The sequence below is a fragment of the Schistocerca piceifrons genome, chromosome 4 (assembly GCF_021461385.2).
Source record: "Schistocerca piceifrons isolate TAMUIC-IGC-003096 chromosome 4, iqSchPice1.1, whole genome shotgun sequence".
Lineage (NCBI taxonomy): Eukaryota > Metazoa > Arthropoda > Insecta > Orthoptera > Acrididae > Schistocerca > Schistocerca piceifrons.
This window is the reverse complement of record NC_060141.1, coordinates 74,982,908-75,009,571: the sequence shown is the minus strand read 5'-3', so window position 1 is coordinate 75,009,571 and position 26,664 is coordinate 74,982,908. Positions and strand designations below refer to the sequence as shown.

General features: G+C 37.5%; 1 protein-coding gene across 1 annotated transcript in view; it reads left to right on the top strand.

Moving 5' to 3' along the window:
• Positions 1-4,380: 4,380 nt before the first annotated feature.
• LOC124794804 (bromodomain adjacent to zinc finger domain protein 1A) overlaps positions 4,381-26,664 on the top strand; it is a 148,530-nt gene continuing 126,246 nt past the window's right edge. The window contains 5 exon segments of the mRNA XM_047258460.1: positions 4,381-4,799; positions 5,087-5,225; positions 6,599-6,738; positions 6,818-6,901; positions 12,388-12,583. Coding sequence (XP_047114416.1) covers positions 4,687-4,799; positions 5,087-5,225; positions 6,599-6,738; positions 6,818-6,901; positions 12,388-12,583 — 672 coding nt within the window. The 5' untranslated portion in view covers positions 4,381-4,686.

Genomic DNA, 26,664 nt, shown 5'->3' with positions numbered 1-26,664 from the left:
GTTTTGGGACAGTAAAATTACTGATAATGCCTGAAGTGGATTGATAAAGTTGAAGTGAAAACTGGCAATAGTAAGAAAAAGCATTTCTGAACAAGAGAAATTTGTTGATATCAAAAGTTAATTCAATGTTAGGATGTCTTTTCTGAAAGTATTTGCTTAGAGTGTAGCCTTATACAGAAGTGAAATGTGGATGATAAGCAGTTCAGGCAAGAAAATAGAAGCTTTTATAATTTGGTACAGACGATGAACACTTAAGATTAGATGGGTAGAGCAACAACTAATGAGGAGGTACTGCATCAAATAGGGAAATCAGAGATTTATACTACAACACTGCTCAAAGAAGTGACTGGTTGATAGCACACAGGCTGGGGTATCAATGAGTAGTCAATTTGGTATAGAGGAAAGTGTGGTGTGTAAAAGTTGTAGAAGGAAGGAAGGTAGATTAGTGTTTGATGTCCCATCAACATTGAGGACATTAAATATGGAGCATTAGATCATACTGGTTCAAGATAGGGAAGAAAATTGACCGTGCCCTTTCCAAGGAACCATACTGGCGTTTACCTGGAACAATTCAAGGAAATCACGGAGCACCTAAGTCAGGATGGCCGGATGCAGATTTGAATTGTTGTCCTCCCGAAAGCGAGTCCATAAAAATTATTGAGGAAGACCAAGGCTTGAAAACAGCAAACAAGTTCAGATTGATTTAGGCTGCAGTGGTTTTGCTGAGATGAAGGTCTTGCAGAGGACTGAGTAATGTGGAGAGGTGTATGAAACCAATCTCCAGACAGAAAACCACAACTACTTAAATTTGAATTGTACTGGGGCACAAATGCTAAATAACACAGCTGGATATGAGTTCATGTGCACAGAATGATTGCAGTAAATATTAAACCATACAACAGTGTGGAGAGGGGAATAACCACTACCATTCTGTGACATCAATAATTATATCGTGAAAGATGCTGTGGGAATAGTTAATACCATCCCCCTCCACCAGCAGCTCCCAAATATTACTGTCGTAATGTTCTGACAGCTAACTTATTGTCATTCACCTTTTTGCGTCACAATACAAAGATTTTAGGTCTGAATTACAATCACTTAATTTTGTATGCTCTTTTCAATATTCTTTGTACATGGATGAACCAGTTTTGTGACACAGAACACAGTCTGGGGATGGCAGGACAGAGATTTTATGCAGGTGGATGGCCGAACAGCCATGTCCAGTAGTCAAATGAAGTGTGGATACTACTATTCTTCTTGGTCATTCAGGTACTATTGTGACATCCATGAGGTTTTCCCACCTCTTTCCATAACATTAAATTTCATTAGATCATTTTAATTTGTATCGTAATATTGTTAAATTATTAATAGTGTGTTTTGCTGCAAATACAATACGTTGGTTTTTCCAATCTGTTTACTTTATTTGCCCTTTTTGGTAAGGAAATCTGCATTTTAATCATCATTTCAACCACAGTGAGATGATATCCACTGATTGCAGTTCTCTCGTTCTTCTGTTGTAGAGACTGAATGACTTCTTGGATTTCTTTAACTTGTATGAGTTTTGGATCTTGTATGTGGATAACTGCCAAAACTGTTAATATAAAATCAGAAAATACGACTGCTCTGTGGAAAATATATAAATAGTTGTTTAGCGGTCTTACTGAAATTCTTTTAGCTTCAACTTTACCTTTAAATTTGAACAGAATGGTTCTACAGCTTGGGGCAAAGAGAAAATTTGGCTGTGTATTTATATGCCAATGTTTTGTTCAGTTTCCATTTTGCCCTCTGTGTAGATGTGGAGCCACTTATCTTCAGGGTGTTCCACAATTATTTTTCTAATGCTGTAGCTCTTATTATTAATTTATCAATTTCACTTTTACTATACTTATACATTACGTATAGTTTCCATTGTAAGTGAGGGAGACTAATGGACGAGTGTGAGAAAACAGATTTTCCAGCACCAACTTCTGGCAGCTTGTATTGCGATCTTCTCACACTATTTTGCACATAAATGTCTGGCAATCTCTATGAAACAGAGAGAATCTATAGTAAACTGAAACATATTTGAACAGAAATGAAATTCTGTGTATATTACACTACATTCCATTAATACTTGTTCCACAGAAAATGAATACAACATTTTGTAATGATTTGGAACATATCAGTTTAACATAAGTTTTCATTATATATATTTTTTTAAATTTTTTTTTTCAGTTACTTCTTGATATCTAAAAATTCATCTATTGAGTAAGAGTTGTCATTCAGAAATTCTTTTAATTTTTTCTAAAACGTTGGTTGGCTATCTGTCAGAGTTTTAGTACAGTTTGGCAAATGACCAAATATTTTTGGGGCAGCATAATTCACCCCTTTCTGTGCCAAAGTCAGATTTAACCGAGAATAGTGAAGGCCATTCTTTCTTCTAGTGTTATAACGATGCACTTCACTATTATTTTTTAATTGGGATGGTTTATTAATAATAAATGTCATAAGGGAATATATCTCCAGTTTCTTAAATAAATGTCCGGATGGTGATCTTATGAGGGCACCAGCTATTATTATTATTATTTTACATGCTTTTGTGCAATGAATATGTTTTCTCTTAATGATGTATTACCTCAAAATATGATGCCATACGACAGCCACTTTATAGTTAAACAAACAGATTCTTGGGAACCAGACGTATGAGCTGAGGTTTTAAAATACGAAACTACTAAGCATACTGGATATGTCGGTTGGGGGGGGGGGGGGGGGTGCTGATTTTAATCCACAAATAAAGAAAGAAAAATTGTTGTAGTCAGATGGGGCTGGTGACACTACTGTTTGGTCCCCTACCACAAATCAGCTGATTGCTGTAGGACTCTCACAACGGCTAACTATTTGTATGTTCTGTGTAGCATAATTAAGACCTTTCTCCATGATTGTAGTTTCATTTTTACAATTGTAGCACGTCTTGTTGGGAACATATGGTACGGTGCTAAGCACTTAGTGATGAGATGTTATGAATAAACTATTAAAAAGTCTGGTGATAGAAAAAAATAGGGATGGGTATCCCTTAACAGGGTTAAAATGACTCTTACAGCACGTAAAAAAAGAAAAAAACTGATTAACGTACAACCGGGGGGGGGGGGGGGGGGGGGGGAGGCGGCGCTTTAATTGGTACTGGCATTATAAGGGCCTAATTTTCATCTCTAAGTACGACCATACATTTGATAAGGCACATACTGTGGCTAGCTACTTCTTCTCGAAACCAAACAAAATTTCCTTCGGCCGAGGTGGTAATTCGCTGTCTATTCAGCAAAATTTAAATAAAAAAAAAAAAAAAAAAAAAAAAAAAAAAATTGTTAGCTACTGCGGAATGAAGAAGTGCTGATTTCAATAGGGGTCATTGGCTGCCAGCGCCGTGTCATGGATGAAGAATGACGCTGTATAGCAAAGAACTGCGTACTTCAGTTTCTTGTGAAGACGAAATTGACAAAACATGGCCCTTTAAGATCCATATTATGCAATATCCTTTACATGGCCACGCGCTCAGACCCATAGCAAGCTAATCAATTTACTTATTAACTAGAAGTTGGCAAAATTGAAGGCTGAAAACAAAGCATAACGAATAATTTATTTCAAACTACTATCCATTTGTCAATCTCAAAAATGAAACTTTTACTGTCTCACAAAAAACTAAAATACAACAGTTTCGTACCTTCCATAGTTCTCAGATTTTGGGGATAGACACGTAGTACCTCCCCAGATCGAATAATAAAAACTGACTACAGTTATGTAAGTGTTTAGCAGCCGCTTTAAACCCTGATAAATAGACTAAGTTCGGTAGAATCTGGGGTCTGATTGGACTGTAGCAAGCTACAGATTACCGGGATTAAGGGAAGCATATTATCATTATCACGTATTACGTTGAAGGAATGTAGGTGAATACGAAACGTATCTTGTAATTAGTTACATTCTCTATGCTTGCATGCATGAAGATCTGTGCACTACTGATGACATTCAAAATCTCTGATTACATTTGAACTTCAATGCTCAAGCTGAACACAACAGATAAATGTAAACTTTCTTTAACGAAATACCTTTTTATAGTAAATATTAATTCATTGCGAACAAAAACTAGTTGAAATTAAAAAGCCTTGACTCTTCTTTTTAGAGAGATTCTGATCTACTGTCATTACAAACTCGAAAACTGTAGGTACTCGCTATTAAGGGAAAGGGAAACCTTAATTCTTGACTTGCCACAGTAACCAACCTCGTAGGAAACTTTTTCACAAAAATGGCTACATTATATTTTTATCTTTACAAGAAACTGTGAGCACAGTCATGGACCTTTCTGCTAATGTTGGCATGCTTGTATACAAAATTGCCGCCTGTTTCTAGTTTTTATTTATTCCTTGTACCAATCGCGGTTTTCGGAAGTGTGTAAAGTGCAATCACCTTACTAAATATGTTTTGATCAAATAATTATACATCATCATTGGTAAATGGAAACAGATTAGTGTATTTTATTCTTTAATGCAGGTTATTGTTGCTCCTGGAGCCTTCATTACGTACCCTAGGCAGTGTAGCTGTTGTTACAGAACCTGATGGCAAACCAGCATTACAGATTAATGATAACGTATTAAACAGTGTTCTATACGTGTGATTACACTAGAAACAGCAAATACGTGTTAGTCATTGTGTAAAATGCCCTATCTTCACAAAGAACCGTTTAGAAGAGTGAAACCACCAAAAGATTTGCGGGACGAAGATGAAGTGTTTTATTGCGAGATGACTAACGAAGTGTTCCGGAATTACGAGTAAGTATGTTTTCACGATAATTTTACTGTGCCTTACGAGTATCCATGATTGTTACTTGTTTAAAAATGACCTCGTTGTTGGAATTTGTAGCACAGTCTCATCCATGAGCGAGAGCTGTCATTAAATGGCGAAATCTCTTCAAAAGCACGTTTTGTAATTAGTATGTAATGTCGTCCATTGATGTATGTGATTGTGCTTTCCAAGCTTTGCGTTCTCATTGATGATTACTTCAGTATTCATGCAAATAGCCCCTGAAACACAGTAAAAAGCATAATTTATGTTTCAGTGATTTCTGTGAACGCATCATACAGTGCAATTCCCTAGTATGGTCATGCGGTCTATCGGGAAAACCAGATTTAACATTTCAGGAAGCGTTGAACAGCGAAAGAGAAGCAAGAAAAGCTCTGAAGGAATTTCCTGTTGAGGTAATATAAAAATTTGTGTTAAGTAGTAGACACTTTTCAACTCAAGATTGTGCTAATGGCACATATAAAGGGCTATACCCTTCGCATTTTAATTCACAGTAGAGCTAGTCAAAATGTACATGTTAACTGAGATGGTGATATCCATTCTTTTCCTTTAAGGGTTCTAAGTACATAGTGAGTAGGGGCTCTTGTTGTTTTGTTTTTTCATTTGACTTGTTGGGACATTTTTAGAATAACTGTTTATGCAGTTCCAAAAATTCTGACTATTGCCACCAGGATAATATATTGCCCTGTGCTCATTTGAATTTCTGCACAATATAGTAATTAAGAGATCACCTACATTTTGAATAGCTCCACAATTTTATTCCAGTTCATAATCTCTAGTACTTAAAGTAAGGATTGTACGAGTGGTTTTTTGATGTTTCGAAGTCTATTTCACAGATGTTAGTTAATGACAAATTCAGTTTAAATAATATAGTTGTGAATGTAGTTGTTAATTTTGAATGTTGTCATTATTTATATAAACTTTTATCACAAATATGGTTTTCCGTTTCCATTGAACTTGAATAGGTACTTCCTGTAGGCCTGTTTATTTATTTATCATTGTACATTCTTATCTAAAGGGGTTCTTATCACACTTACTATGACACAACATCATTGCTTGCAAACTGCTGGCAAAGAAAACTTGATGTTACACATCTGAACTTCTTGTGATGCAATATTATAGGCGTAGATGTTTTTAGCCTCGTGTCTGCTTTAGGTCTATGCCAGTTTCACTGTTCTGCAGACTTCATTGATGTTTGGCGAATATCTCCAACGTCTCTAGTATTGTGCACTTATCTGATCGTCATCTGTAGCTCGTGGTCTAGTGGCTAGAGTTGTTGCCTTTGGATCAAGGGGTCCAGGGTTTGATTCCCGCCCGGGTTGGGGATTTTCTCTGCCCGGGGACTGGGTGTTTGTGTTATCATCATCATCATCATCCTCATTAGTGACAGTGGCTAGATCAAGTTGTGTAAGAATTGGGACTTTGAATGGGCACTGATGACTGAGCAGTTGAGCACCTCATAAACCGAACATCATTATCTGATCCTCGAATATTCATGAATCTATTTTGCTGTACACAATATTAGAGCAGGTTATTGCACTTTGACCTATAAAGGTATCTACCACAGTAAATTACAGTTGATGATGGAATGTTAAACAGATAGTTTCTTTTTAATGGTTGTGTATGGTACATTCATGCTGTGTTAATGTTATCTCACTGTATTGTAGCAAAACAGTTTGTTATTGACAATTCAGTTTTATCAGTTATATGGGTAATTTTGTGTGCGGTATTATTTTCTTCCCTTACTTTTTGGTGTTTGAAATTACAGCTCAAAGTACCAGTGTTGTATTTAGCATCATTGACGCAGCGATCATCCCAGAAAGAAATGATGGAAGATGTTTACTCATATATAAAAGACAGATACTTCGTCGGGGAAGTGGTGGAGGTGTTGTTTGGTGAAAATAAGTGGTAAGTTTACTTCGAGCATAGAGCTGTGTAAATTGTTTTTGTACGACAGCTATTACCCATTTTAAAAATTGTTTTGTAGGGTTGACTGTCACATTCTGCAAGTACGTGCTCCAACAGAAGAGGAGATGCAGAAAGAGAAACCAATAAACAACCCAGATAGCAGGTATAAACACAATAAAATATTTTATATTTCAAAAGTTGTTTTTTATTAATGTGTTTCAATGAGTCATGCAACATTTTGCGGAATTCCAGAATTGAGCCAGGGTTCAGTGAAAGCACAGTTCACACCAGATGTCTTGGGAAAATAAAACTGAACTATAACTGGATAAATACACGTTGTCTACCTTAGTCATTGACAGCTGCTATGTGCTACTAGAAAGTGACGACAGATTTCTTCTTTTGTTAAAAAATAGTTCTTGATTTTAGTGATGGTTGTCTTCTGTGCAAGGTGGTGTAATGTTGAGGAGTTTTATGCTACTGCTGCTGATTTGTCACTCGTTATCCTAAAAAGATTTAGGTTGGCAGTTTGATTTGTAATATCTGTTGAGGTGTAGGCCATGAGCTATGAACCTCTTCTTGTCAGCTTTCCTAAAAGGTACCAGGGCAGTATGCGTTACATCAGACATCATCAGTGCTATCCCAAACTCTGCATGAACTCTTAACAGCATTCTTAGTATGTGATTCATCAGTGTTAAAACAGTTTAGCAAAGAGAACATTGATGCAACAAGTCGTTGCCAATTATGTATGTCAGTTACATGCTTGCAGCTTTTTTGTCTCAACCAATTACTCTTGTGCGTAAAAGTCACAACAGCATGTAAAACGGCTGTCAGCATTGCTGCCGGTGGGTAGGTGGCGTCAGTGATTAGTTGATTGTGGTAGGGTAGAGTTTGAATTCCCCAGTCTATTGAAGACTACACACGTACAGAACAGGTAGGTGATGGTGACGTCAGAAATTAACAGTATTTTACCCTGCTTGCTCATATTGTGTTAATGGTTTTTTTGTTATCTTAATCATTGTTTAAGCTTACATTGTGCAAAAATAAGAATGTAATTAGGAAAATTTCCCTTTTTTTATTTTTTTATCACAAATGATGCTAAGTCTTGCACGTAACTGCCATTATCTGCGGACTAGTTAATATATATATTTAAAAACAAAGATGATGTGACTTACCATACGAAAGCGCTGGCAGGTCGATAGAAAAACAAACAAACACATACAAACACACAAAATTCTAGCTTTCGCAACCAATGGTTGCTTCGTCAGGAAAGAGGGAAGGAGAGGGAAAGGGAGAGGGTAAGGAGTCATTCCAATCCCGGGAGTGGAAAGACTTACCTTAGGGGGGGAAAAAAGCACAGGTATACACTCGATCGCGCGCTGCGCGCGCACACACACACATCCATCGGCACATACACAGACACAAGCAGACATTTGTAAAGGCCTCTCCCTCTCCCTTAAAACCCACATCCTTTCGTCTTTCCCTCTCCTTCCCTCTTTCCTGACGAAGCAACCATTGGTTGCGAAAGCTTGAATTTTGTGTGTATGTTTGTGTTTGTTTGTGTGTCTATCGACCTGCCAGCACTTTCGTTCGGTAAGTCACATCATCTGTGTTTTATTTCTCTCTCTCTCTCTCTCTCTCTCTCTCTCTCTCTCTCTCTCTCTCTCTCTATATATATATATATATATATATATATATATATATATATATATATATATATATATATAGTGTGTACAAATTTGTGGTTTGAATCTCAGAACATTTTTAGGTTTATTAGACTTTCTGCTTTAAATACACACATTTTGGTATTGCTAGTGTTAAATCTTGAATCTGAAGATGAAAGTTAAATAAAACAGTAATTATCTGAGAAAGAAAAGAAAGAAATTGTAGTATATAAATGTGGAAGCTGATGTGTGATTTTTCTGTTTCTATTTCTTTAACAGCCAATTTACATCTTAAGAAACACGCAAACATTAGATCAAAACAAAATTTTGCATTCTTAGTGGAGTGCAGTGTGATGCAAATTGAAACATGGAGAGATACACAATTCAGTGTTACATTTACTGGAGTCTTAATGCTCACATTCATTTCCTGGTCTACCTGAAGTAGAATTCTTCACAACAACACAATCTGTCAAAATTATTTGATAAACGTATGGAGCAACTCATCTTCAAAAAAATGTAGAATTGCTACAATTTTTAGGTTTTGTGTAAGCTGAATTGTCATCAAAGATTTTTTTTCATCTGTAGACTTGTCAAGGGCTTTGTAAATAATTTTCTCCAAACATTTCCCCTCTTCACCGCACTTTTTGAACACACAATCAGTGGAAAAGCATGTGAAACACACGAAACACAACTTCAACATCGCGTAATACCTACAAAGCAGGAGACCATAACAATGGTTTAAAAAATGGTGGATTGTTCAAGTTGATATCGATTCTGTCTTGTACGAACCCTGCAGGCACCACAGATGATTCTGGGAACCATGAAAATATGTTCAAAACTGCAGAAAGTCCTCTTAACTGGTGTGACACGATATTATGTCCACTGCACTTTCTCTTTTTGTCCAAGCACTGTAATGTTACCTCAGAGTGCTTGGTGTTGATGAATATTGTTTCAACCATGAAAAAGCTCTTGACGGTGAAAAATAGTATTGGGTGTTATTTGGTACTTTGAAAGAAAGCAAGACTCAAATGGTGAAGCAAAAGGCACTATATACAGTGTTCTAAATAATATTTGGTGTATTGCTGTCCACATATTTTCTTGTTTTCAGTCTGAACCTCTTGGCATCCATCTTTTGTATATTGTGTCCCCCCCCCCCCCCTCCCCCTTCTCCATACACATTTTTCCTCTATGGTTTCCTTTTCAGCTTTGTTATGCTCACACATTATTGGCCCTGACCGGCATGGTCACACAGGATTTCTGCAGCACCTGTTTACACATAATGACCAATTTGATTGCAGGATGTGCTATCTGCTTTCCTGCCCAACCTCAGATCATAGTTAAACACTAGTCACGTCACAAATTGCCACATCATATCTCCAACTCGATGCTTCCCTAATGCATATTGCTCCTGTTTTCATTTCACCTTAGTTACTTAACTTTCCTGGTGTGATGATTACTAACATACAAATTAATTTCCTTGCATCACAGAACCGTCCTACAACTCACAGCACAGATATTTCCAAACCCTCAGTTTTGTTCATAGTTCCTTTTACAGCCATCTAATGCTTTCATCTGTCAATTTCCTGCGTCAGCTTCACGGTATTGCTTCAGGTTCCTAATATTTCCCTCATCAAATACCATACGGTTTTATCACCAATATTCCATTTCCGTTTAACACATCACTCACTGATGTTATTTACATCCAAATTGACCCCTGCTGCCTTTATTTGCTTCTGTTCAGAAAAGTATTCATATCCCTCGCTAAAGCACTGTCCCATATTCTGTTCCATAACTGTGCTGCCTAGCTCGTGGTAGTAGAGCGAGGAGTACTGGAAGATAGCATTGTGGGAGAATACGGGCTTGATAGTAAAAATAACAGAGGAAAAAAAAAATAATTGAGCTCTGCCATAAATTTCATTAAGTAATTGTGAATACACTGTTTAAAAGTCATGAAGTGACAAAGTATACTTAAAAAAGGCCACCTGGAAATTTGGGTAGAGTTCAGCTGGTTTACATCAGTGTCAGATAGAGATTCCAAAATCAGATATTGGACTGTAAGGCATATTTCTGGAGCAGATATAAACTCAGACCACAATTTAGTAATGATGAAGAGCAGACTTAAGTTTGAGAATTGTCGAGAAGAATAAATATGGAAAGAGGTTAGATACCAAACTGCTGAGGGATGATGACACACATTTGAAATTTTCTAAGACTGTACGTGCTGTGATAATGAACACCACAGTAGGCAGTTCAGTTGAAGAGGAATGGACATCACTCTCAGAAGTTGAGCTGTCAAAAATAAATACCTAGAAGGTAAAAATATATCTAAAAGCAAAGATGCTGTAATTTACCAAACGAAAGCGTTGGTAGAGACAATAAAAAACACACAAACTTCAAGCTTTCACTACCCAAGGTTGCTTCATCAGGAAAGAGGGAAGGAAAGGGAAAGACGAAAGGATGTGGGTTTTAAGGGAGAGGCTAAAGAGTCATCCCAATCCCAGGAGCGGAAAGACTTACCTTGGGGGGGGGGGGGGGGGGGGGGGAGGGAGGACAGGTATGCACGCACGCACGTACTCATATCCATCCACACATATACAGACACAGGTAGATATATGTCTTGGTGATTTTGGGTTCCTAGACTAGTTCTACAATGAGCGGTTGAATTACTGTTGGCTTTTCGATATTTGGATATTCCTTCACTTTTAAAGGTAACAGAAGTCTCAGTTCTTTGTGCTGGTCAAGCATCCTACCTGCCACTGTTTCCTTAATGAGCATGGAACTGCCGGCCTAATACCTGTGATGACCAGTTCTTTGTATCAACTTGCTAACCACCGTTGGGTTAGGAATTCTATGGTGCTGCTGAAGCTGCTGGCTGGACCGTCACTGCTGCAGTTGAACAACACTTTAGTGCTCTCAAGATCTTAAGATCGTAACTTGTCTAGCTGGGCCTTCTCCAGAATACGAGGGGATACACAAAAAAACTGGAATTATTTTTTGAATTTTCAAATTGTTTACAAAACCACCTTATCCCCTTCAAAATACTCTTCATTATGACTAATACATGTGTCCCTCCAGCGCTTCCACTGTTTGAAACATTTTTTTGTCGTCATCTACAGAAATGGATTACAGCTCCTCCCTCATTTTTTTTCCTTGACTTCTTCGGTGTTGTCAAATTGGCATCGTTCCATACCCCTTTCCACAAGTGGAAATAAGAAAGAGTTGCACAGAGCCAGGTCAGGTGGAACCATGCCATATTTAGCCAAAAACTAAAACTAGCCAAAAACTAACAGAGATGGATGGATGTGCAGGTGCATTGTTATGGTCGAAGAACCAGTCTTCTGTCCGTCACAAATAGTCTTTTTTGATGAACGCCATTTCTCAATCTTCTTAAATGGTCTGTGAGCAAATACTCTCGAATCTTTTCAATATTTTCATCGATTTGGGCAGCTGATGGACATCCAGAACAATATTTGTCATGAATAAACATGTTGCCATTTTTAAATTGAGCAATCCACTTGTACACCTGAGTTTTTCCCATAGGACCATCTTGGTAAGCTGTTCTCAACATTAAAACAGTTTCAAAAGCATTTTTACTGAGTAGGAAACGAAATTTCGAAGCTGCGTATTGTTCACTTAAACTTGCTATCTTAAAAAAGAAAACTAGGACAAGCTAGCCAAAAGTCACTTCAGATGAACACAAGAAGCCAGGTCAACATCACAGGTGGCATTGAACTGACAATGAGTTACGCTATGCAATCCTAGCATCAGAAGTGTGAATTTACAAAAGCTCCGCCCACAGCAATGTTTTTCTTTACCCTCCCTGTCGCCTACCCCGCCCCTTTCCCCCCTACCCCGTCAAGAAACAAGGTTGAACAAAAGAGCTTGATGAGGAAAGTAGAAGTACACTGACACCTGCAGGAAGTAAGAGGTCACATATTACATTTGTAGAAATGTGCTACATGTATTACTATAGAATTTTCTTTTGCAGGTGTTTTGAACCACCAGCTCATTTGTATCAATATGAAGTGGAAAGAGTAGATACCTGTGATGAGGATGTTTGTGAAGTTCATCATGTTATAGCAAATCATGTTAGGAGGAGGAAGGGATTGTATACTAGAGAAAAAAACAAACTTTTTCTTCGTCAATATACAGAACAGAACAGTGCTGGTGCATGGGTAGTTTCGGTGAGTATTGCATGATATTTTATCTTCAAGATTATAGTCCATGGTTTGTCACATGATGCAACCATTCTTAGAAAAATGTTTACAAAATTATTCTATAATGTACAGGTACAGATTTATTTGCTGAAAACTTGCTGCTTTGAAATGGCATAAGTGAATGGAATTGTGTTCTCAGTAAATTGTCTCAATTTTAGATGTGTTCCATGACTGGTTCCAGTGGAGGCATTCTTCATTAGTTATTGTAACCTGTCTCAAATAACTTGTGTGAAATTTTTGTTAAGGCTGCTACTCTGCAGTTTATTGCGGTGATATTGATATCTAGAATAATGATATGTAAAAGAGGTTGAAAAGGTATAACTTATGTTGCGCAACTTACAGGAAATAAATGCATATTTCTAGTATGACAAATGAAATTTTCACAATGTAAACGATTAACTCAAAAAGAGAAAAGCAACTATTCATCTGAAGCTGAATAAAGACCGACACTTGAACAATTTAAAGATAGGAAAATTAAAACAGTTTTGAAGTTGCCACCTTTCAAAAAGGTTGTGCTTTGACCAAAACAACTTCTTCACACATACGTGTTTTGCTGATGATTCAGTTTCTTCATCGCCCCCCCCCCTCCCCCCCAATCCCTTTTCAATTGATGAGTAAAATATTACATGACAATATAGTTCTGTAGTCGTGGAAATTTATTGAAAACTTTTTAACACAGGCTAACGAAAAAAAAATGTTCATGTACAGACAAACAAATGATTACAATTTCAGTGCTCCTTCTCCTTATGCAAGCAGCTATACAGCTTCGCACTGTTATTAGAGTTGTGGGTGCCCTCCTCGGGGACATTGTGCCGAATTCTGTGCAGTTGGCATGTTAGATTGTTGAAATCCCGAGCTGGTCAGAGGGTCCTGCTTATAAAGCTCCAAATGTTGTAAATTGGGAAGAGATCTGGTGACCTTGCTGGCCAAGGTAGGATTTGACAAGCATAAAGACAAACCAGAGTGTATACGACCCGGGAGATCCGGGAAAAACCCGGGAATTTTTTCATCTGGGAGAAAACCGGAAAAATCCGGGAATTGTTTAGAATTCCGGGAATTTTTCATTGTTTTAGTTTTCAGTTAAATTTTTGTGATTTTGACTGGTAAGAACCAATACTCTAACAAACGATATTACTGCATCCCGCCACTGCAGAATAATACTGCAGCAACAAAACATGAACGAGAAAAAAAAATGAAAATAAAACTTAAGTTGCAAAGGAAATGCGCCATATACAACAGCAAAACGGTGCTCATACAAGCGTCTGCCCACAGCAAAGTGTGTCAAAGGCTTTAGGAAGACTATGCAATGCTTTGTAACAACAAATTGCCTCCGATGGGTGTGGCGTGACAACTGTTTAAATTAGATTCGTTTGAGCAGTTGCGGAAGGGCTCTTGCGCATGTGCAGTTAAGTCGCATATGAGTAGTACCTTCTCCCACTTCTGGTTACAGAAATGTGGCTGGGCGCCACTACCTAATATTGCCCAGGTTCGGAAATTAATAAATCTGGGGCTGATGCACAGAGCAGTCTGAGTTGTGTTGGTGAGGTGGGTCATCTTCACGTGACCTGTGTTTACGTTTAGTGATTTTTGTTGTTTCCTCTTTGTTTATTGCTCTCACGTTAAATGATAACAAAACGGATTTTTGTGGTCAAGAGCCATCAAATGAATTAAAATACATTCGCGTTATTACGGAGGGCTAAAATATGTTATTAGTTTTAGATTTTATTTCTACCTTTCTGACAGTCAAACATTAATCGCCTTACAGAACAATGAAGTTATTTTTGCCAGTTTGCTAAAGAGATTGGGCTTTTATTAATCTTTTCTGTTGAGGCAGTCAATTTATTTGAAATGAAGTGTTTAATTTCACACTATTGGCTAGTTTCAACTGTTTGCTGCGTTTCAAGTGCACGTATGGCGTTATGCCATAATAAAGGACCAAACATGAGATAATACAGTAGTGGTACTCCAGGAAAATTTACGTACGAATGTGCATTTTAAGCCGAATTATGCATTTTAGTATGGTTCACGAACTTCCAACGCTCTTGAAGTATCCTCTGATGTCTTGTTTCTTTTATGACATAATTTAAGATCTTTTAATATCTTACACATACTAACATATGGGCTTCCTGCGTCATCGTAGCTGCCCAAGCACGGTGATGCTTGTTATCTGGCGCTCTCTTGCAACTGCTGAAACGAACGTATTTCTTACAGGTCGTGGGAAAATATTGCAAATGATGGTTTGAAAAGTTTTACATTGAAAGCAGATTTCCTTTTACGTAAGATGAGCTATGTGCGAGAATGTATGATGAATTTCTTAAATCGCAAAGCGTTTGACTCTCATTTAAAAATCAACTCTTTGAGGACGACTGTTTAGAAGAACTTCGAGCCCACAGTATCAGACATTTATGTTGTTACTAAAAATTTTACTGGCAAATTTGTGTGATGTATCTTAAAGTGTAACAAGCGCGCTACATAACAGCGATCTTGCTATTGGCTGACTACATCACGTGTCCTGTGCTGTCATCAGCTGGCGAGATCACGTGACGTGAGCTATGACTGGCTTACAAAAGCGCATCGCAATCTTGATTTCAATGCTTCGGAAAGTGACATGCAGTGTTTGGTGGAATTAGAATTTATACCTTCATAATACGAAAATATGCAGCGTACATGTTGCTGCACATCAAAGGTCTTTCAAAATGTGTTTTTCCTCCTGAGTTTCGCTTTCTAAGGTGTCGGGAGATTCTACACAGGTATATAAAACCATAAACATTCAAAGGATTGATGAGTTTTACAGTGCCGAATAAGAGTGTACTGTCACTTAACATGGAAAAAGTGTATTTTCACCCGGGAGAAAGTGTATTTTTAACCTGGAAGTCCGGGAATTTTTTTTCCTTGTCCACATATACAACCTGACAAACACAAGGAACTATCACCATGTTTGGATGGACATTATCTTACAGAAATGTAAACCCCAGGATGTGTCTCGAAGAAGGGCAACAAAATGTGCCGTAGAATATTGTCAACATACTGCTGTGCTGTAACGGTGCTGCGGTTGACAATGAAAAGCTTTCTGCTATGAAAAGAAATGGCACCTCGGGCCAGCACTCCTAGTTTTCAGGCCGAAGCGTGGGTTATCGTGTTAGTATCCCACTGCTGTCTGCGGCGTTTCCAGACACGCCCTCGTTTGTCATCGGGGCTCAGTTTGAAGTGGGCCTCGTCACTGAAGACAGTTTTACCCTTGTCGGTGAGATTCCAGGCCGAAGACATGTCTGGTTAATGTAATAAAATAAAAACAGACAAAGCCCAGGCAGATGGCAAGCTGAGAATATGTATTACCATAATCAACAATATAACTCAAGAATTAGCTTAATTTTTCTAGGAACTTACGGTAGTAAGCTTTCAGAAAATTCTTCAGTTTAGGCATGATTGTGTGAGAATTAGTGCTAAGATTTTTTAATTCCTGTGGTAGCAGCAGAATACTGCATGCCTTCCTGAATGTGAGTCAGAGGTGCAGTCCAAGTGCAGATTGGATTTTTGCCTAGTACTGACTGAGTGAAAGTGCTAATTCGTGGAAATACTGTCTTGTTGTTAACAAATAAAATTAGCCAGTTGTGAGTGGGACTCGTACTCTGAGGGTTCTGTACAAACTTAATTATGTACATATATGATTCATCCATCCTGGGAGCCGAGAATCTCAATGATTTTTGCCTACTATTGACACCGACACTGGCAAGATATCAGTCCTGGGAATTTTTTAAAGTTTAAAATGGGATATTAAATGACAAAAGCAAACATTTTGCATGTAATGTACCGTATTTACTCGAATCTAAGCCGCACCTGAAAAATGAGACTCGAAATCAAGGAAAAAAAAATTTCCCGAATCTAAGCCGCACCTGAAATTTGAGACTCGAAATTCAAAGGGAGAGAAAAATTTTAGGCCGCACTTCCAAATCGAAACAAAGTTGGTCTATTGTAATATGAGACACAATTTAGGTAGAATAAATGACGATACAGCTACAGTAGTTTGGTTCGAGTCGTAAGCTTAGCAGTTAAGCTTTACCATTGCTGTGCGTCAGGCGTGCTTAGTCAGGTTTGAATCGGTTGCTTATTTTTCTTAGATCTGATAAGTGCCGTTCTCTTTGTTATAGGTGTTAATGTCACTCTAGGCTGAAAATGCGCTATTGTACTGTGTCATGCATTGTTTGTCGCATTCTGATAACTGTTTACGACCTGTCGCCGCTCGCGGCATGGCTTGCTTTTGCGCGCGCTACCGCCGCTTACCAAAAAAAAAAAAAAAAAAAAAAAAAAAGAGAGAGAGGAATTGTCTCATTAGCGAAACAATGGCAATAGACTGCTATTTGTTGTTACTTACACTGCTGCTTTCTTTGATAATGATGAACAAGAACCAAATAATAGACTGCATATGATAGATGTTCTGAACGAGAGTTTAGCTAAAATTTTTCTCCGTTTGCAAATCTTTGTAGACCCCTCTTTTGTACATTACATTATCCACAGAAATTAGTCATCTTAGATTTAAAAATCTAGTCAATTGCCGTGCTTCATTTCTGATTGTATCACTATTAGGCATAAGAATAATACGAATATAAACATGACACGATGTATATATTTTTCCGCATTTGCTGCTGGCTCACACTAGTTTCGTAGGTTATTAGGCAGACAGGATTTAAATGATATAGCAGCAAATACAAAAGAATACATGGCAAAATGTTTATATTTGTATTATTCTTATGTTGAAGAGAATACTGCATGTGATTCGCAATTCATAGAAGTTCCTATTAGCAACCATCTCTTCTCACAGGTAGGAAAAAATTCAGAACTTAGAGTTGGCCATATTGACAAACATCCCAAATAGTCTTGCCAGTCGGATTTTTGTAGTACATTGAAATGCTGCTACATTCGAAGATGAACAACATGGAATTTGTATTTACTTCGTTGGATAATGTATGAAAATGCAGTGGTCGAAACTCAGGGCGGAGAAAAAAAGCTTGTCTTACACTTTTTTTTTTAAATTTATTTACTGACGCAGAGGTTTTGGCGCCAGTATTTATCTTTGTACCTGCAAAGCATGCCTGTGTAGCGCTATATATATTCGATGGCAGAAGTTAGTTGTGGCGGCACCTACCAACATTTTTCAGAACTTCCGCTTACTTTGCACTCGATTCTAAGCCGCAGGCGTTTTTTTTTTTTATTTTTTTTTTATTTTTTTTAATTACAAAAACCGGTAAAAAAGTGCGGCTTAGATTCGAGTAAATACGGTAACTAATAATTTTCTGGCCCCCCCCCCCCCCCCCCCCAGTTTGCTTGCACTGCACTGTGAAACAATATTTCTTGTTAATTTCATGATTCAAGGTCACCAAGAAGTACCCTACAGGTTTTTGTGAGTGTCAAAATGTGTGACAAAAACGGCCATATCTTTTGATTGCATTGACTGAGAAGCTTAAATTTTTAACATCGCCAGGGGACCATAGGCCTGAGTATGTGACATAAATTATAACTTTATACTTTGCTGCTCCTGAGAGAAAAGGTTTACAACAGACAAACGGATGGACAGACAACAAAGCGATCCTATAGGGATTCTGTTTTTACCAATTAAGACGTGGAGCCTAAAAACAACATTAAATGAAACAAATATTGAGAGGCCAGTGTCAGAATTCTGACTCATAAACAGGTGTCAACAAGAGGTTCAACATATTTGAACTGCCCGTTTCTAAGCCAAAGCTACCCTCTATGAATGGGAAGGGTTGCCACAGAATACAAAACTATATGTCATAACCGAATTGAATTAAAATAAACAAAGTAGACTAATTTTCCTGTTGGACCCCAGTTAATGCAAATATTGTTCAAATGGCAAGTATAACAGCTTTCAGTTTTTCAACAAGGTCCCGAACTTGGCTTTCAGTGACAGTTTACGATTTGTCTGAACAGCTAGAAATTTGAATTGTTCAGACTCATTACTCATATGTTCATTCTGTGGAACCAAAATGTCAACTTAGTTGATTTGTGTCTTAGAAACTGTAAAAACTGAGTGTTACTCTGGATTGCATGAATTTATGTATACAAGCTATGAACTTACGCCATGAACTACAGTATTTCATAGATTGCCTTTGTCACAGTCAACATCCTTCACAACCAAGCTAATATCTTCAGCAGACAGAAATATTTTGAAATCATTATTCATATATCAATTATCATTACTATAGACAGAATGACCTTTTATTGTCTGTTCTGAAAGTATGAAAGGAAGCAGTTTTGAGGTACTCATTTTATGTTTTATTTAATCTGTCCAGTGCCCTATGAGGAAATGAGAATATAGTATTTTCAGTCATTAAGCCTCTTGTGAAACCGAACTGTATTTTTGACAACAAAGTATGTGAACAGAGATTATGTGCGCGCCCACACACACACACACACACACACACACACACACACACACACACAGAGAGAGAGAGAGAGAGAGAGAGAGAGAGAGAGAGAGAGAGAGAGAGAGAGAGATTTTTCAATAACATTCACAAACTTCGATGGCATGGAAATAGGTCTAAAATTTTCTACCTTATCCCTTTTTTACTACTACTACTACTACTACTACTGAGTCCTTTAATCATTCAGGAAACTGACAATTCGTAAAGGAAAAAGTACAGATGTAGCTGAGTACTTCGCTAACATATGCAGCACAGTGCCTTAGCATCCTGCTAGATATTCTATCATATCCATGAGAGTGCTCAGTCTTCAGTGATGTAATTATTGGCTCAATTTCCTCCCTTGTGAATATCATGAAGGTATATTTCAATAGACGTCTTGGCCAATTATACGATTTTCTGTAGAAACTTGGTTTTCATTTAAGTCGTGCTATATTCAGAAAATGATTGTTAAATACGGTATGTGTATCTGACTTATCAGTAGCAAAAACATCTTTACATGTATTGAATTTGTATGTTCAACCTGCTGGCTAGCCACTTTCTTCATGGCTGACTATATGGTTTTATTTTTATCCTTTCTAATGACATTTTTAAGAACCTAACAGTACTGTTTGTAATGGACTACTGCAGCTGGATTTCTGCTATCCCTAATATTCTGATATAGTTCCCACTTTGTCCTACGTGATGTCCTTATCCAATTAATCAGTCATCCAGGTTGCCTGTTAGTGTCAGTACCCTGTTTTCAACATTATAATGAAAAGTAACTTTGAAAGAGAAAGAGAAATATGTTGTGAAAAGTTTTATATGTATCATTTGTTAGCTGCTCTGTAAATTTCCTGCCAGTCTTGCTCTTTAATGAGGTTTAAAAAATCTCTGTTGCTACTGGATTAACATTTCTAAATAGATTGTAATTATATTTAATGTGTTTGTGAAAAAATTTCTTTTAACATTAAAATTTGCACATCCTGGTCTGAAAGGCCATTTACCCTTTTACTAACAGTGTATGTCTCTAGTAATGAAGAATGAACAGAAATGTTTTCTATAGTTGGGCTACTATTCCAGTGCACTTTTACAATACAGAAAACAGTCTGTATCAGATGACATGAATTTAGACCTTCCAGCATTCGTTTAATTGCAAATCACTTTTAACATTGATATTAAAACACACACAACTAATTTTTGGTACTTTCTGTAAAGTGAACCAAGAATTCTATCTAGTCTGAACAGAAGCCTCCTGGAATCAGTTATGACAGCTGTAGATAACTATAATTAATAATAATTAAAAGTGTAGTTCCACTAAATTCAGCTATCCTTGCATAAAATTTAATGATCCGTCATTTGTAGGCCTTTGATGCATCAAGAGATTCAAATGGAATACCGTCTTTCACATATATTGCCACTCTCCACTCTACAAAGAGCTTCTTGTAAAAATAGCCAGCTAATCTCTATCACTGTGTAGGAAGCCTCTGAATAGTCACTTTGCTTAAGTACTGCTGTGATTACCAATAATGACGGAGTTAACATCGACAAGCAGTTTAGTAGCTAGGAATTTTTCCGTTAGTGATCCTCCACTCCTACACTGTTACCTATTAGCTTTGCAAACCTCCCCTTCACATATCCATTGAGATTCAGATCATGCATAGTGAAGTTTGAACAATTTATAAATTCAACTGGAATCTCGCAAAGTGAGCTATGCCCTTCATCATCAGTGCCATCTCAAGCCCCATGTTAAATAATCCAACAGTGGTATTAAGATGAGGCTGATCATGACTCTGGGACAGCTGTTCAAGGTGCAGATTTGTGCCACCAGTTTGAGTAGCTATCCCATTCCAGGTTTACCATCTATGTCATACTTCTGTAAAGACAGTTCCCAGCTCCACCCACAATCACTGTCTGATCCTCTTTCATAAATTCTTACATAACCCCCATATGTTATGAAGCCCCCGAGACAACTCTGCACTAGGCTCACACTGATGGTCACTTGGTTCTCACACCCCCAATGCTTCCTGCAACTGTTGACTTGGACCCCTGACATGATAACTACCTAACAGCAACACCTTCTTCATTCTGTTCGAAGTTAAACTGACTTGGGTTTCTTAACTGTTGAAGTCTGCTGCGTATTCCGTACACCTACAGCTACAAGAGGCTTCTCTCCTCCAAACTCTTGACAGTTGGTCAAATCTGTTGGAGATATACCAAGTGAAACAGTCTGAATATATCCTCCTCCTAGCAGCTTTTTTTACGAGTTGCCAATTCCCATTCCCTAGCCCCCTTCTCCACATAATTTATGCTACTGCAGTAAAACAGTTTTATTAACTAACTACAGTGATTTCAAATTTTACTCTCTAGAAAGAATGTAATTACTACTATTGACACATTACTTCACCACTAATATTACCACAATGAACACTTCACACAATTATTTATTTGAAATTTAACCTTTCACAGTGAGCGAACTTTTCCGATAGTTTCTTCTACAGTTATTTCGTACTAAAATTAATAAGTCAGTACAATACACAACCAAATTTAATAGTACTTAGCCTTCAGATCCGTTCCAACCTCGCAATTGCTCACCACGAAATGTAAACAAAGCTGAGAAACATACTGGGAAAAGCACTCTCATATAGCAATGTACTCAAATCGGTAACAGTACAAGATAGTTAAAGTCCACTAAAAAATTACCTTTATAGCAAGTATTACCAAAAACAATTATTAAAATAGTGTTTGAAACCTAAAACTATTTTTAAAAAAACTGGAGAGTGATGTGAATAGCAGTCTGACACCTGTGACGTCACACCAAAGATAGTCGTCGTGCACCGCATGAGCTCACTGGGGTTGGAACCTTTGTGACATATTCCTCTGCCATGCACCTGTGACCTCTTGCTCTCACATACTGGCATCCTCCCCCTCTGAACTGTCAACCACCCTTCCCCAACATTCCCTCCCTTTTTCTGCCTGTTTCTTCCTTTACCTGCCACAATGCCCCACTCCCATTTACCTGCCAAACTGAAGTCCCGACATTTTGTGTGCCTATTGACAACTCATTGCTACTAATATTTGGTGAGTTGTCCTTCTTTAGGTCTACATATGACTGTCAGCTATGATGATGAAAATTATTGTTAATTTTATTCAACTGCTATAGAACAAACAAACGCGCGCGCGCGCGCGCGCACACACACACACACACACACACACACACACACACACACACACACACACACACACACACATGCACAGACAGAGAGAGAGAGAGAGAGAGAGAGAGAGAGAGATTTTTCAATAACATTCACAAACTTCGATGGCATGGAAATAGGTCTAAAATTTTCTACCTTATCCCTTTTTTACTACTACTACTACTACTACTACTACTACATGTACATGGTGCTACAGGAGAATGCTGAAGATTAGATTGGGAGATCGAATAACTAATGAGGTGGTACTGTATCAAATTGGGGGGAAAAGGAGTTGTCAGTTTGGTAATGGAAGTAAGTTAGGGGGTAAACACTGTAGAGGGAGACTCGAGATACAATACGCATATTCAAATAGTTAGTTTGCAGTAGTTAAGTAGAGAGGAAGAGGCTTTGCACAGGATAGACTAGCGTGGAGAACTGCATCAAACCTTCAGACTGAAGACGACGACAGTAGCAATGTCGTCCAAGGATTTCTTCTGGACCTTGTCTTCTTGCCTATTTGATCCCCTGCTACTTTTACTGTTTCGTTTGTTTATATTCATTTGTCTTTGACAATAGTCCTTTCCCCTTTTTTCTCAGTTGTCTCCTAATGCTATCTTTGAAACTATCAACAATCTCTTGGTCTTTTAGGTTATCTATGTTTCTTCTCTTTAATTTACTACTTTTCTGCAATATCTTCAGTTTTAATCTGCAATTGATAACCAGTAGTCTGAGACCACATCTATTCTTGGAAAAGTTTTGCAGTTGTAAACCTGGTTTTGAAATATTTCTTACCATTATGTATTCTAGTGTCTCTTTGGCTCTTCCACATATATAAGCCTCTTTCATAATACTTAAATCACACCATGTGTACTCTACTAAGATACCTCTCTCCTATTGCATGTTCCTCCACTCCCCATTCTTTTCCTCCTGTCAAATTGCAGTCTCTCCCCAAAATCAGAATTAATTATTTAAATTTTATTCATACTTAATGATCTGAATACTTTCTCTTATCTCATCATACATTACTTTGATGTCATCATCATCATCATCATCATCATCATCACCATCACCACCATCATCATCTGTGGAGCTACTTGGCACGTAAACTTGTAACTTGTAAATTAGGTGATGCAGTTACCTATGATGAAGTACAGTGTGAAAGAAGCTGCATAAATATTCAGTCTGAAATTGATAAGATTTGAAAGTGGTGCAAAGATTGGCAACTTGCTTTAGATGTTCTGAAATGTAAAATTGTGCACTTAACAAAATGAAAGAATGTAGTATCCTGGGACTACAATATCAGTGAGTCACAGCTGGAATTGACCAACTCGTACAAATACCTGGGTGTAACACTTTCTAGGTGTATGAAATGGAATGATCACATAGGCTCACCCATGGGTAAAGCAGGTGGAAGACTTCAGTTTATTGGTAGAATACAGGGGAAGTGCGGTCAGTTTACAAAGGAAACTACTTCCAAATCACTCGTGCAACCAGTTTTAGAATTTTGCTCAAGAGTGTGGGACCCATACCAATTGAGACTGCAGCAGATATTGAATGTACAGAGAGAAGAGTGGCATGAATGGTTACTGGTTTGTTGTATCCATGGGAGAGGGATTCAGTGATGCTCAAGAAACTGAAGAGACAAACTCTTGAAGGTAGATGTAAACTATCCCCTGGAAGTCTACTAACAAAGTTTCAAGAACTAGCATTAAATGAAGACTCTGGGAATGTACTACATTTGCTGAGTATGGATGTAGATATAGTTACTGATAAAAGAATTTGACAGAGTGAGGTACCTGGAGTGAACAACCTTACCTGTGAATTTATAATTGTTGTATCAACCAAGAAAAAACTATTCCACCTGGAATGCAAGAAATGAGACAAGTGAAATATCCCCAGACTTCAAAAAGAATGTAGTAATTCCTGCTCCAAAGAAGACAGACAGGTGTTGACAATTGTGAATATTACTATCAATTTGTGAAGAGCTGTTCACAAAATATGGGCCTGGATTATTCACAGAAAAAATGAAAAGCTGATAGAAGTTGATATTGTGAAAGATGAGTTTAGTTTCCAGAAGTATTTGCTGGTTTAGAGAAAGTATTTGATAATTATGACTGTAATGCACTCTTTCTGAAGGTAGAAAGGATAAAATACAGCAAATGAAAATTTATGTACCATTTGTAGACAAACCAGTCAAGACAGACAGAACAAGCGTCAATGAATATGAAAGGGAAGTACCAGCTGAGAAGTAAGAAAAACAAGGTTGTGTCCTATCCCAAATGTTATTTACACTCTGCATTTAGCAATCAGAAGAGCAAACCAAAGATAAATTGGGAAAGGAAATTAAAGTTCAGGGAGAAAAAGTAAAAATGTTGTGGTTTGTCTGCGCCATTGTAATTCAGAGCTGGCAAACAAATACGAAGATCAGTTGAGCGGAATGGATAATGTCTTGAAAATAGATTATAAGTTGAATACCAACAAAAAAAAATCGAGGGTAATGGAAAGTAACAAATGAAATCAGGTGATTCTTAGAGAGTTAGATTAGGAAGTAAGATGTCAAAAGAAATATGTGAGTTTTGCTATTTGAGCAGTAAAATAACTTACGTTAGCTGAGGGACAATATAAACTGCAGACTAGCAATAGCAAGAAAAACTTTTCTGAAAAAGAGATAATTGTTAACACAGAACGTCAGTTTAAGTGTTCACAACTATTTTTCTAATGGCATTCGTTTGGAGTAAACCTATTAAGGAAGTGAAATGTGAATGATAAACAAACAGTTCAGACAAGAAGAGGATGTAAGTATTTTCATATGTCATACTACAGAAGAATGTTGAGCATTAGATGATCACATTGATTAACTAATGAGGAGGTACAGAATCGAATTTGGGGAAAAAGAAATTTGTAGCACAGCGGTACTATAAGAAGAGAGTTAGTAAAGGACACATCACACACTAAGGAATTGTCACTTTGGTGATGGAAACATTGGAGGGGAGGCTTTAAAATTGTAGAGGGAAACCAGGGCTTGAGTACAGTAAGAATGTTAAAATGAATGTTTTTTTGTAGTAGTTATGTAGAGATGAAAAGGTTTGCACAGGATGGACTAGCATGGAGAACTACATCAAACCAGTCTTTGGACTGGAGAGCACTGTAACATCATCGCACATGGCACTGCATTGGATTAGCTGTTCCTGTTACTTGACTCTTAATAGTAAGCTTACAAAAGTGTATATGGAACAGGTCTTGATTCTTTATCATCATAGAGGAGGTGTTAAAATTGTTTGGATTTATAACAGAATACAAATTCAAGGACCAATGGCATAGTTTGAAGCATGAAATTACGAAGGATGTGGGCAAGGACAGAGGTAGTTAGTTTCTGATCCTTTCAGCGTGCATATATACCACTCATCATTCGTCTGCAGGTGAGTGATTTTTTGCTTGTGTAATGATGTGAATGCAGCTCCACATTATATCTATTAACATATAGTTCTGTCAGATAGTGATTCTTTGTCCTAATCTTATATACAGTATGCTCAACTCTGTGAATACTGTGCTAATGTGTGATGTTAAACTTAATGGAACTCTTCTCCAATACCCAAACCTTCAGATGTCAGACACACAGATTGGTACCAAATGTTGTGTGTCGATAGAATTTCTACCGAAATACCAATTTAGTTCGTGCTGTGTGCTGTCATTCAATAAAAGATATGTAAACGGTAATTAAAAGTAACACCAGAACTACAGAGTATAAGAAAAACGAATCTGTGAGATCAGAATGCGAACATCTATGGTAGGTGAGTTGGTAAAATGTCAGCCCATTGTAGTAAACATCCTTAGTTCGAAACAGACTGGTGGCGGGCTGTTTTTTTTAAAACAGTTTACGCGTGAAAATGTTACATGGGAGAACAGTTTTCTGACATGTAAAAGGACATTTCGGAGTTTGTAGCACTGTTCTTTTCGCGGTCTGCTTTCACTTCGTCAGTTGAAAGTAACAAAGCTAGTTCTTACATTTGTTTAGATAGGTGTGGTGTTATCTATACAAATATACAGTATAGGCTTGCGACTTTCAACTAATGAAGCGAAAGCAGACTGCCAAAAGAACTTTGCTACAAGCTGAAACATTCTTTTACACGTCAGAAAAATGTTCTCCCATACAACTATTTCATGCGTAAACTGTTAAAAAAACATAGCCACCAGTTCTTTTTTTTACTCTTGGTCTTTAGTAAGACAGCCTGACACTCTATCAACTCATCTACAAGAGAGGTTTGCATTCAGAGCTCACCGATATGCTTTTCCTGTGCTCCGCAGTTCTGGTGTTACTTTTAATAACCATTTATGCATGTTCTGTTTGATGACAGCGCCCAGGATGAACTAAATCGGTGTTTTACTAGATACTCTATCAACACACAAAGTTTAGTACCGATCTGAGTTCTGACATCTA